Source organism: Manihot esculenta, chromosome 5, assembly GCF_001659605.2.
Source record: "Manihot esculenta cultivar AM560-2 chromosome 5, M.esculenta_v8, whole genome shotgun sequence".
Classification (NCBI taxonomy): domain Eukaryota; kingdom Viridiplantae; phylum Streptophyta; class Magnoliopsida; order Malpighiales; family Euphorbiaceae; genus Manihot; species Manihot esculenta.
In genome coordinates this window covers 19,465,669-19,479,258 of record NC_035165.2, presented here as the reverse complement: position 1 = coordinate 19,479,258, position 13,590 = coordinate 19,465,669, and the positions used below count along the sequence as shown (strand labels likewise).

At 36.8% G+C, this 13,590-nt stretch overlaps 1 protein-coding gene and 1 long non-coding RNA gene across 2 annotated transcripts; one reads left to right on the top strand and one right to left on the bottom strand.

Annotated features, from left to right (window-relative positions):
• Positions 1–5,210: 5,210 nt before the first annotated feature.
• LOC110614755 lies at positions 5,211–6,177 on the bottom strand. Its single transcript, XM_021756407.2, has 2 exons — positions 5,819–6,177; positions 5,211–5,657 (listed from the first exon to the last, which is right to left on the bottom strand). Exons 1-2 carry the CDS (start codon positions 5,965–5,967, stop codon positions 5,420–5,422), a joined length of 387 nt encoding a protein of 128 aa, XP_021612099.1. The 5' UTR covers positions 5,968–6,177; the 3' UTR covers positions 5,211–5,419.
• Positions 6,178–8,851: 2,674 nt separating this feature from the next.
• On the top strand, positions 8,852–12,276 carry LOC110614756. The gene is made up of 2 exons (XR_002487834.2): positions 8,852–11,917; positions 11,998–12,276. It is a non-coding gene; the product is annotated as an uncharacterized LOC110614756 (long non-coding RNA).
• Positions 12,277–13,590: the final 1,314 nt, after the last annotated feature.

Below are 13,590 nucleotides of genomic sequence, written 5' to 3'. Positions count from 1 at the left end.
AACCATGGAAGAGAAAGACCAGAGGCCCATTCTACGCCACTGGCATGATAGTGTTATTGTTATGTTATGATAAAGACCAGGAGTCCATGCTACGCCCTGGCATGATTGACATGTATGAGGATTATTGGTGACAAGTTCATACTTGATATGACTTGTTTGTGATGTGATGCATTTCATGGAGGCATGTTTTATTGATTTTATTCGTACTCTACTCACTGGGCTCTAGTAGCTCACCCCTCTCCTTAACCCCCAGGTTTGCAGGGCCAGAGTTAGCATGGGATAGCTACAAGAGAAAAGCTTATGTAATAGTGGTAGTGGACATGTATTGAAAATAATGTAAAGTCATGTAATGTACATTGATGATAGAATTGTGCTTGGCCATAGACTGATAGATCCTTTTTGTACATGATATGTATATTATTATGTTTTATAATGATATATGTTGAGGACCAAGCTTAATGTATGGAATAATGACCCAACTAGAGCATTTGATGAGGGCTCTAGTATGGGGTTTTATGTTTATAGAGATAATGTGCATGCACAGTTTAAGCTTGGTAGATGTAAAGTTTCAAATTTTTTATGGAAATTGTTGATCATGTATCGGATTTACCAGGTTTACAGAATGCATAGCAGGCTTGCTACTGGTTCCGGCGGCCTTAAGCTGATCTGGATCCTAGCGCCGGTAGCGGTCCGGTCTCCGGGTCGTTACAGATTGGTATCAGAGCCCTAGGTTCATATGGTCGGACCTAAAGATTGTTGGGCTCATAGATGTCATAGAAGGGCAAGCACAATAGGATCAATCATGTCCACTAGGATAGGATGTAGAGTCCTGTCTTGCTGCTGATGTGAAATGCCATGACGTTTTGCATGTGTATTCATGATATGCTATGTATGTTATGGGGTTCATGTGTTTTCATATGGACCATATGCTGCTCATGTTTATGTGTATGGTTGTGTTTTCAGAATTCAGAATGCGAGGTACTCGTCGATCTGCACGATTGACTGGAGTTCCACCAGTGGATGAGGGCATGGATGCCCGTCCCCCTGCTTTGCCAAGGGCAAGGTCTAGCAGGACAAGCAGAGAAGGTACATCAAGGGACCCTCGAAGGTCTTTTGATGCAAGCAGAAGAGGAATAGTGCAGGGTGAAGAGCTTGAGGATGTGAAGGAGGCTATGGATGTGGATCAGAGAGAAGGAAGTGTGGGTGTTGGCATGTCTGAGGAGGGTATGGGAGAGTCTCAGGGAGGCGCTCAAGCCTCAGGGTTTGGTTATCCACCCCAATATCAGCCTTTCTTTCAGGGCCCAGGGTATTCGATAGGAGGTACATCGGATTACCCTAGCTTTAACCTATATTCCACCTTCATGCCATATCCTCCTTTTTACCCACCATATCCACAATACCCTATGTATCCACCCTCACCCTTTTTTCCAAGTCCAGCAACTCCTTCTCCAGGAAGTGTTGTACCTCCTCCGCCACCAGCAGAACCAGTTGTTCCTGTTATCCCTATTATCCCAACACCGAAACCTAGCTCGCCAGAGAGGAGCAAGGTAAAGATGACAGACTACTTAAAACTGGATGCTCCTAAGTTCAAAACAGGAGGTGATCCGTTTGAGTATCTGAAAACGGTAAAAATGATAGCAGATGAGCTGGGGGCAAATGATACTCGAGCCATTCAGATGGCGGGGTTCACTTTGAAGTGTAAGAAAGCAAAAGAGTGGTTTAATAACTATGTGGACCCTCAGTTGGAAAGTATGTCTTGGGAGGAGTTTGCTAATGAATTTGTTGGGTGGGCTTTCCCAGATAGCTCTAGAGAGCTGAAGATGATAGAGTTTGAGCAGTTGAGGCAGTCTGAGGATATGAGTGTAGATGAATACACTGATAAGTTCTTGGAGTTGTTGCAATATACGGGTCAGGCTTATGATTCAGATCAGAAGAAAGCAAAGAGGTATACCATGAGGCTTCATCCCAGGTATTCCTTCTTGATCCTAGCAGCAGAGAGGGAAAGCTTCCACGTCATAGTGGATGCAGCTAGAAAAATGGAGGCTAGTGCCATTATTCAGGGGACAGTGAAGCAGTCAGGGGCACAGTCTTCAGGTTCCAAGACCTCAGGTGGGGGAAAGCTAGATCCCTCTTCTCAGAGTGCAGCAGCAGCTTCAGGCAGTAAGAGATGGGGTAAGACAAAGGTCAAGAAGAACAAGTTCTCGAACAAGTTGAAGTTAGGTCTGGGTTTAGGGAGTAGCTTGAGCTCAGGTTCAGGTGGTGCAGAGTGTGTGAGGTGCGGTAAGCCGCACAAGGGAGTGTGTCGATTTGGGACTACAGCCTGCTTCAGGTGTGGGCAGGAGGGACACATGGCTCGGGAGTGTCCGAGAGCGCCTTTCATGGCACCGTCCCAGCAGACAGCTCCAGGCAGTATGGCTCAGCTAGTAGCTCTAGCCATGACTCAGGGAAGTAGCAGAGGCAGAGGGAGAGGAGCAGCCTCTTCTTCAGCAGGTTCCCGCGGTGAAGGTCCATCAGCTCCAGCTCGGATCTTCACTCTGACACAGCAGGAGGCTAACGCATCAAACACCGTGGTGTCAGGTAATCTCATCATTGGGTGTTCGGATGTATATGCTTTATTAGACCCTGGTGCTTCTCATTCCTTTATTGCACCGAGAGCCGTAGAGAGAGTGGGTTTGATGGCTTCTGGGTTAGAGTGTCCCCTTTGGGTCAGTGGGCCCAAGTGTGATCCATCAGTGGCAGAGTCAGTCTGTCGGTTTAGTCCTGTGTTTATTGAGGGACGATGCCTTCCAGCCGACCTTGTGGTTCTAGATTTGACGGATTTTGATGTCATTCTAGGGATGGATTGGCTATCCGCTCATGATGCTACCTTGGATTGTAGAGACAAGGTAGTCAGGTTCAGAGATCAGGATGGATCAGTGTTTGTCTTCAGAGGAGACAGGAGGGGTATACCTAGAGGTTTAATATCAGCCCTGCAGGCTCATAGGTTGCTTAGGAGGGGTTGTCAGGGTTTTTTAGCTCATGTGAGAGAGCTTGACAGTCAGGTTAGTGAGCCCGCCTCAGTGCCCGTAGTCAGGGAATTTCCAGATGTTTTCCTAGATGAGCTTCCAGGACTACCACCTGTAAGGGAGATAGAGTTTGAAATAGAAGTCATGTCTGGAACCAGACCGATCTCTATCCCTCCCTACAGGATGGCACCAGCAGAGTTGCAAGAGTTAAAAGAGCAATTGCAAGAGTTGATAGATAAGGGTTTCATCCGACCGAGTACCTCACCTTGGGGCGCTCCAGTTCTATTTGTAAGGAAGAAGGATGGATCCTTAAGACTTTGTATCGACTACAGGCAGTTGAACAAGGTCACTACCAAGAACAGGTATCCTCTACCCAGGATCAACGATCTATTTGACCAACTAGCAGGAGCAGGATGTTTCTCCAAAATAGATCTCAGATCTGAGTATTATCAGTTGAGAATCAGGGAAGAGGATGTGCCAAAGACAGCTTTCAGGACCAGATATGGGCATTATGAGTTCCTAGTGATGCTGTTCGGGTTAACTAATGCCCCTGCAGCATTCATGGACCTCATGAACAGAGTTTTCAGTCAGTATCTGGATCACTTTGTTATTGTTCATTGATGATATTTTAGAGTATTCCAGGAATGCAGAGGAGCATGCCCATCATCTGAGGCTAGTGTTGCAGACCTTGAGGGAGCATGGCTTGTATGCCAAGTTCTCCAAGTGTGAGTTCTGGTTAAGGAGTATTTCTTTCTTGGGGCATGTTGTATCAGACCAAGGCATTGAAGTAGACCTCAAGAAAATAGAAGCTGTAGCCAACTGGCCGAGACCCACAACAGTGTTAGAGGTTAAGAGTTTTCTGGGTTTGGCAGGCTATTATAGGAGGTTTGTTTAGGACTTCTCTAAGATTGCTGCTCCTATGACCAGACTAACCAAGAAGAATCAGACTTTTGTGTGATCTGACCAATGTGATAAAAGTTTTGAAGAGCTCAAGAAAAGGTTGACTTCAGCACCGGTGTTAGCTCTGCCTATCAGCAATGCAGGCTTCACAGTGTTTTGTGATGCATCCCGAGTGGGACTAGGTTGTGTGTTGATGCAGAATGAGAGGGTAATTGCTTATGCTTCTAGGCAGTTGAAGAAGCATGAGATGAATTATCCTATACATGACCTAGAGATGGCAGTTGTGATCTTCGCACTCAAGATGTGGATGCATTACCTTTATGGGGTTAAATGTGAAATCTTCACAGATCATAAAAGTTTGCAGTACATCTTGAGTCAGAGAGAGTTGAATTTGAGGCAGAGGAGATGGGTAGAACTGCTTAGTGACTATGATTGTACGATTCAGTACCATCCGGGTAAGGCAAATGTTGTGGCAGATGCCCTAAGCCGGAAATTCTTGGGCAGTTTGGCCCACATTGCAGTAGAGAGAAGACCGGTGGTGAGAGAATTCTATAAGCTCCTTAATGAAGGGTTGCAGTTAGAGTTGTCTGGTACAGGTGCATTACTCGCTCAGATGAGAGTGACGCCTGTGTTTCTGGAGCAAGTGGCTCAGAAACAGCACGAGGACCCGGAGTTGGTAAAGATTGCCAGAACTGTTTATTCAGGCAGTAATGGTGAATTCAGATTTGACAACAAAGGGATCCTCCGCTATGGCACCAGGTTATGTGTACCAGATGATGTGAGCCTAAAAGGAGACATTATGAGAGAAGCTCATAGTGCCAGGTACAGTGTTCACCCTAGAGCCACCAAGATGTACCAGGATTTGAAACGCATTTATTGGTGGCCAGCCATGAAGAGAGAGGTGGCACAGTTTGTGTCAGCTTGCGAGGTATGTCAGAGGGTGAAACTGGAACATCAAAAGCCGGCTAGAATGCTTAACCCACTGCCGATTCCAGAGTGGAAATGAGAGAATATAGCTATGGATTTTGTAGTGGGGTTACCGGCAGTATCTAACAGACTAGACTCCATATGGGTGATTGTGGACAGACTGACCAAATCTGCTCATTTTATCCCTGTCAGGAGTAAGCAGAGAATTTGAGAAAAATATACTTGATTAATTCCCCTGCCACTTAGGGTATATATACTACTTACATAAACCAGAGACAAAACTAAACTTGATTTGATAAGTGTTAGTTGAATTATTATTAGGGTGAGGCCAAGGCCAAAAAAACATGTATGAATATTGATTGGCATAGAAACCATTGATTATGTATGGAACAAGCATATTTATTAGAATTTTTTTTTCATTCATTCTCATACATAATCAATGACTAGAGAACTAGTGCTTATATCCTATCATCATCATCAAAATAACTTAAAAAAAAAAATCAAGTTGATGAAATCTCTCTCTGGAGCTGTAATTACTTTTTATTGGGTACAACAATTTTCCTCTCCATTGAACAAAGTAGAATTCTTCATTCCTCTTGAGATGGTTGATTTATGGGTTTTCCTTTCTCTCTTTGCTTGGCCGCAAACTCTTTCATAGCTTCCTTCCTCTTCTTGCTAGCTAAAACTTTCGCTTGCACGCCACTTAAATTCGGGTCCTTTTTCTCCTGTGGTGGTGGAGGTGGCGGCCTTCTAGCAGCTGCATTAGCACTCCGGTCACCAATGTTCAAGCCCACCAATGCACCTGCCAAACCCAAGCTCACAGTCCTGCACCAACACCTTATCTCATCAACTTCGCCAAGTTTAACATATATGCATGCAGTGGTGAGAGCTATTACCCATTCATCGTCCTATAATATATTTACATATTCTTAATACCCATTTGCTAAGTGTTCATTAGTATATATAGAAACGCAAAAGGAACTAACCTGCGATGGAGAAGACTGCAATGAGAGAGAGGCTTAGAATCTCTGTGAAACCCTAGAGATGGAACATGGGTGGTTGTGTTCTTCGTAGATTTGGTGGAGAAAGGGGAAGGGCTGGCTGCGGGGGGTGGCGTGGCTAGGGAATGGGCCATAACAGTTACTTGACTTGGGATTTTGATTGAGCTGAGGAAAATGGGATGATGTCCATTTTTATGAAGTCAACAATTATTACAAGTGGATTGGATAGTGTTTTGAGCTCGTACATGGAAAGGAAATAAGGAATCTATTGGCTGGCTATAGATAAGGTTTTGTAGTTGTGGACCCTTTGTTTGGCTACTTTGCTAGTTCTGTATCTGATGCTCATTTGATAGTATCATCATGTGGCTGTGTAAGTTTCTCCAAGTTATTGAGCTAATAACCAAAACCAGCACATTATAAGCATATGCCTCTTCTATTCCATTCTCATGGAAAAGCGAGAAATTCTTGGGAAACATTGCTATTTGTTTCCTTCGACGTCGAGAAAAGGTTATTGATTTCAAAAACATATAACACATCGTCTTTAAAAATTTAAAAGAAATCTGTTGTAGACAATATGTTAATTTTTGTTATTAAATATTGTTAAAAAAATATAAAATATTTTTAATATAAAAAAATTAATTAATATATAATTTTATAAAATTATTAAAAAATTAATTAATAAATTTTTTTATATTAAATAGTAAAACACTTATCCTTATTCAAAAAGGTCAATTTTTAAAAAAATAATTTTTTTAAAAAATTTTTTGTATTTAACAAAACTAATAATATAATAATTCAATTATTAAATTTTGGTAGGAATTGATTTTGACTTAAGTAAATCTTGCCAAAATTTGTTAAAATTTTGTGAGAAATAATTTTTGTTAAGGTTATTTATATTAAAATTACTTAATTAGCTTTTAGAATTTTTGTCTTTTTTCTTTTATTTTTTTTATTTTTTAATTTTAAATTTATTATTTTTTTAATTAAGAATTTCTCTTTAAAACATGAATTTAATTTAATACTGATATTAATATTTAATGCATCTAAAAATTAATATTAAGAAATTATATTATATTATTTTGTTAGTTTTTTAAAAAAAGAGCCCATCTTGATTTATATTTTTTAATAGTAAAAATTATGTAAAATTTATATTTTAAATATTGTGAAAATATTATAATGATTTTTCCAATGAAAAATTGTAATAAAATGATTGTTATTTATAAAAATAAATATTTATATTTAATTTAAAAATAATAAAAATGAAGAATAAATTAAATTAATTTAAATTTATTATTAATTTATTTAAAATAAATAAATGAATTTTTTTATAAATAAAAATGAATTAATTTAATCAATTTAATTCATTTCTTTAAACAAATAGCTTAACGTTAATTAATTTAGAATCCCTAATTAATAAATTTTTTTAAAACATCATAAATATTTCTAATGTGTTTTATAAAATGAAAGAAAACCAACTTATGAATATTTCTATACTATAGAAATTAAAATGTAAAATTTTTCAAATTCTTATACCTACACCAAAAGTGTCTTTTGACCTAGTTATAGAAATTAAAGCTATCAATACGTTTTTATACGTGAAACTTGTTCCCTTCGTATGGTATTATTCATTTTAGAAGCAAAAAAATTTAAGTAAATTCTTATAAATTTATTTATGAATGATTTAAAATTTAAAATTTTTAAATTAAACAAATTTGAATTCTCTCATTATAAATAAGAAAATTATTATAAAAAAAATCAATTCAATTGTGTTATTGTGAAATTATTGATTTTAAACGAAAAATTATGATTTTAGCATATATAATAAAATAAATTATATTTTAAGTTTTAAGTTTGAGCGTAATTAATAAACCAGTCCTTTTATTTTTAAAATCGAACATTTAAATCTCTCAATTTTAAATTTATTCAACTCAAATTGCTTCAATCTAAAATTTTATTAATTTTCTATTAATTTAATATAAAATGACAAAAATACCCACCCGAAACTCTAGCCTTTTTTTATTTTTACAGAAAATGTTCATTTCGATTTATTTTTTCGTGTCTTTCTCTCATCTTTGTCTTTGTCTTTGTCCTTTATTATTTTCCTCTTATTTTAGGGTGAGCACTATTTTGATTTGAATCAAAAAAATTAATCATAAATTTAAATTGATAATTTAATTCAGTTTATATAATAAATCAGTTTAATTTAATTTTAAATTTAAAAATTTTTAATTTATTTAGTTAAATTCGATTTTAATTTTAAGAAATTCAATAAAACTGAACCCACTAATATGCTATTTTGTTTGCACAATAATACATATTTCCACATATGTATATAGCCTAGTGGTGTTTTCTTTTCCTTCTGCGTTTTCCTTTCCTTTTTTTTTCTTTACTTTTTTTATGGTAAACAATATCAACCATTATTTCCCTTTCTTTTTTTTCCTAGCGCGTGCCTTTTCCTTTCCTTTTTTTTTTTTTTTTACTTTTTTATGATAAATAATCTCAATAGTTTATTTCCTTCCTTTTCTTTTTCCTAGCGCGTGCGTTTCCCTTTCCTTTTTTTCCTTTACTTTTTTCTTTTTTTTCTTTACTTTTTTATGATAAATAATCTCAACAATTCATTTCCTTTCTTTTTTTTTCTTTTTTTTTATGGTAAATAATCTCAACCCTTTATTCTCATTTAATCTCAATCGTTCCTTTTTTTCCTTTACTTTTTTCTTTTTTTTCTTTACTTTTTTATGATAAATAATCTCAACAATTCATTTCCTTTCTTTTTTTTTCTTTTTTTTATGGTAAATAATCTCAACCCTTTATTCTCATTTAATCTCAATCGTTCCTTTATTACTACATACTCATCCTTTTCTTTCTTTACTTTTTTATGGTAAATAATTTCAACCGTTCATTTCCTTTTCTTTTTTTCTTTAATTTTTTTATGGTAAATAATCTCAATCATTCATTGTCATTTAATCTCAACCGTTCATTTTTCACTATATATTCATCATATTCATCATTTTCTTTCATCAAAATCCTACTCTCTCTTTTTTATGGTAAATAATCTCAACAGTTCATTCTCATTTAATCTCAATCGTTCCTTTTCCACTGTATATTCATTCTTTTCTTTCATCATAATCTCAACCGTTCATTTTCCACTGTTCATCATTTTCTTTCATCAAAACCCTACTATCCCTTTTTTTTTTTTCCTAAGATGCTGCCGCCCTTCTCTTTTTCTTCTCCATGGCCGTTGTCTCAACATCTTCTCCTTTTCTTTCTTTTCGACACCCTCGCTCTCCTCTCTTCCTTGCACATTAACACATTTTCAAACAAGCCACGATATGATTTATTCGTCCACTGACGAAGATGAAAGTCCCCACATCAATGCCGATTGTATGATGAAGCCATGACCGATTCCTTCATAGACGAAGCCGTGGACATTATGATGGATGCGAAGTTGATGGTCGATTCCATTCCACTTGCTCTAATTTTTCTTGCACCGTTGAAGTTTTTTCTTCTCCTATCTTCACTCTAGAAAGCAAGCTCATGAATAAGGCTCTTGTTTGTTTTTTTTTTTTTTTTGTCTTGAATATGATTTTTGTGTAACTTTAATTGATACCTACAAATGTAGGTGATTATTTGATGCTTGAATCATGTTTGATGAAATTTCTCAAAGGAAACTAACATAGTTGAATTTTAATTTAATTTTAAATTTTGATTTGTATTCAGTTTTGAGTGATATGTATAAATATGGACCATTAGTTGATACTTGATAACTGTTCGATAAAATTACTCAAAGAACCACGATTATCCTTGTTTTTTTATTTGAATATAAATTTTTAGTTGATTTAATATCAAATTGATTTTCGAACCAAATCGAATAGAAATTATAGGATTTGATTTAGTTCATCTCCCTTACTAGTCCGATTCAGTTGCATTTTTATAATTAATAAATTCGATTATTTCGGTTTTGGATGGTTGAATTCAGTAGTAAACCAAACTGATCGATGCTCAGGCCTACTCTTATCCTTCTTTTCTCCTGCCTTCTCTTAGTTCTTGTCTCTATCTGTATGGAGAATGGTATATCACATTTAATTTCCTTTACTAACTCAACTACAATGATAAAATTTTGGAGTTGGGGGCAGAGCATTAAATTACAACATCACACTTTGGTGGGAAAATTAATATTTGTAAAGTCTTTTAGTGCTATGGTGCTTAAAGTGATTCTAAGTCTTTTAGTGCTATGGTGCTTAAAGTGATTCTGGAAAAAGCATAGAATTTGAGAGAAGGGTTTAAGATCTCTTCTAAATGGAGCAATATATTTCTCTTCTCCTTTTCCAAATAGGAAGATGCTTCCTTTATGTTGCAAAATAGGTCTTGGTCAATTAATAATAACCTCTTGGTTATTAGAAACTGGTCGGAGGATCAAGCTTTTGAAGACCTTCAATTTAAATCATCTCCCTTTTGGGTTCAGGTTTTCGACTTGTCTCTAAATCAAATGTTTGTGTAAAATCCAAAAACTATTAGAGATCTCTTAGGTAGTTTTATAGAGCTAGATTCCTCTGATTTGAACATTTCTGGAGCTATGCATTTGTTGCGGTTAAAAGCTCAGATCAATATAGGAAAACCTTTCATAACTAGTTTTCATAGGAAGGGAAGTGATGGTTTAATTGGCTAGGTTAGCTTCAAGTATGAACGCCTTTCGGATATTTGTTTTAATTGCGGATCTTTAGGACATTTTTGTAGTACTTGTCCTCATCTTAGAATAAGAACAGATTGGAAAACTAGGAGAAGGCAAGCTTATGGACCATGGTTGAGAATCTCTTCCCCTCGCAGGAATGTAGCTTACTCGACATCCTCTTCTACACCTGATTCCAACCCCTCTCACCACCATCATCCTCTCTATCATTGTCTTGGTCTCTTTTCATCTTTCATCAACCCTCCTTCTATATGCAGTACTGTATTACCTTTTACCCACACAGAAATCAAATCTGAAACCCCCTTTTCATTCGTTCCAAACCAGTTTCGACCTCCCCAAAACCACTCTGCAGAGTCTCTAGTAGTTTTCACCAAAAATGGAAAAAAGGTTTTTGTAGAAGAAAAAGAGCAATCAGGGCTGTTACTTGACTGTTCCTCGAGCCTCAAGCCTTCATTAATTTCTCTCACCATAGACGCAGTCGTTGTGCCACCCAAGGAGGACATTCCTTCCATATTTAACAGTTACCTCCGCTCAATGGGTAAAGTAGAGGTGGATGCTGAATGGATTTTTCGACAATTTTCATTTTTGGTGGATTATGTACAATAGGCCACTTTTAATGCTTGGTGAGAATTCCAGACAGTGTCAAATGCAATGGAGAAAGAAGACAACTTAAAAAAGTCTATCCCTTTGCAAATTGATGGACAGGATTCTGGTCGGCCTCAACCCGTCATACTTTTAGGCCTAAGGGCTGTTTTAGTTGCCGAAAGCTTGATTTTGGAAAAAAGGAATATAGAGAACTTAGGCTCACAAAAAGAGTTTTGGGTTGGATCATCTTCTTTTAAGGAGGGTATGGAGTCAAATCCTTTTGGCTATCAAGAAAGAATCCAATTTATTACTAGGCTGGCTACCCATCGTTTGAAGGATAGTTTAAAAATCCAAGAAGCAGAAGAAATGGAATGAAAGGAAGCTGGGTTTTCTTTCAAAATGTCCCAAACTATCCATTCAATGCCATTTCATAGGACCACAAGACTTTTTACCTCTTGATCAATTGATTTAGCTTGCAGCTATTTTAACAAACAAAAAAGACTTTAACTCCAAGAGTCTTGGGGGAGAAATCCTATTTGGACATTTCCTTCAAGAATCCAAATGCAAAGAAAGGAAAGAGTTGGAAGAGACAAGCACGTATGAGCCATGGAGTTGTGATTAGAGAGCTACCATCTCCAAATGGGGAAGGTGAATTTGTCTCTCAAAATGGGAAGAAACGAAAGGAAGAATTACCGAATAAAAGCAGTAAGAAGCTCAAAAATAATTTTTCGTATTATCTGGAAATGGTGGAGGAGCGCAGCAAAAAATAGTCCCACACGCAGCCATGATTCTTCTGAGTTGAAATTGTCAAGGTGCGGGAAATCCCCTAATAATCTATAATTTGAAAGAGATATTTAAATCTCATTCCCCAAACTTTTTTTTTCTCATGAAGACAGAATAAAGTTGAGGTGGTCAGGAAGAAGATGCAGAAATGCGGCTATTTTGATCTTTGTATAGTTGAGCTAATCGGGCTTGCTGGAGGCCTTTGCTTAGCTTAGAAGATTGGTATGGATGTTTATGCGGTCAACTCTTGCTCTTTTCTTTTTCATAAGAATGTTTATGATCAATCTATTAGAAAATCTTGGGATGCTTTGCTAGTATATGTTAGTAGTGAAGACCCAGTTAAAATTGCCCAGTTTGATTTCATTTTGAATTACAAAGCTTTTTTGTCTGATGAATGTATTGTCATGGGTGATTTTAACTCTACTTTGTATCATTCTAAGAAGCAAGAGGGGATACTCCTTCAGATGCTAATTTGAATATCTTTAAAAATAGAACCTTGGTTTCTCATCAGTGGTTATGCCTCTACCCACATGCCATGCTTCATCATTTGGAAGACAGGGGGTTCTGATCACAGGCCTATTTTGCTCACTGTCAATCTATCTCTTTCTAAAGCTAAGAAATTCTTTTGTTTCGATGCTAGATGGGCAGAAATTTCAAATGTCTCAAATTTAATTTAAGAGGTATGGGGTTCTCATTGTTCAGATCTGCTTTGTATCTTGCCTTTATTAAACTTAAGCGATGTAGACAGGCTCTTTTCAGAAGGACAATCACCCAACTAATTCATTGTTCAAAATTAAAGAGCTTGAGTTTAGACTGGACAAAAAAAAGAGCTATGCATCATGGGATGTACATCTTATCAGGGAAATTGAACAAGATTTGACAAGAGCATTGTTAAAGGAAGAAAAATTTTAGGAGCAAAAGGGAAGGATTAATTGGCTCAACGTAGGGAATAGAAACACATCATTTTTTCACACTTCAGTCATCCAGCGTAGGAAGAAAAATTTCATTTCAAGTATTCAGGATAGACAAGGTGTTTGGAGAATGGACTTGGTGGACATCCAACATATAGCCATTAACTATTTTCAACACATTTACTCAGCCCAGGCTCTAGCTTGCTGCTCAAATGTATGAGTGGTTTCTCTTCTCGGATAACTAATGAAATGAATGGTCACCTTATATCTCCAGTGACATTGCAGGAAGTCCACAAAGTTGTTTTCTCTTTGAATCCTTCTAAGGCACCAAGGGAGGATGGTTTCACAGCTTTTTTCTTTCAAAAGTACTAGAACATTGTTGGAAGAGAGATTATCAGGGCTGTGATTAGTTTTTTTCAAGAAGGCTGCATGCTTAAGAATGTCAATCACACAATCATATCACTTATTCCAAAGGTAAAGTAGGTGGAGTTTATGAAGGACCTTAAATCTATTGGTCTATGTAATGTGCCTACAAAGTCATCTCTAAGGTCATGACTAATAGACTCCAACCTATCATGAGTAAAATCATCAACGAAGAACAAAATGCCTTTCTAAAAGGAAGGCTAATCTCGGACAATATCTTGCTTGGCCATGAATTGGCACATAGTCTCAATCAAAGGAAATCTGGAAAAAATTATGGAATGGCTCTGAAACTTGATGTAAGTAATGCATATGAGTGTGTGGAATGGACCTTCCTTAATCATATGACGCAGAAGTTTGGCTTTCATGAA

Coding starts and splice junctions, on each gene's coding strand:
- LOC110614755 (XM_021756407.2), bottom strand. CDS start 5,967: ATGGCCCATTCCCTAGCCACGCCACCCCCCGCAGCCAGCCCTTCCCCT. Junction 5,658..5,818: donor TGCAGTCTTCTCCATCGCAG/GTTAGTTCCTTT, acceptor GTGTTGGTGCAG/GACTGTGAGCTTGGGTTTGG.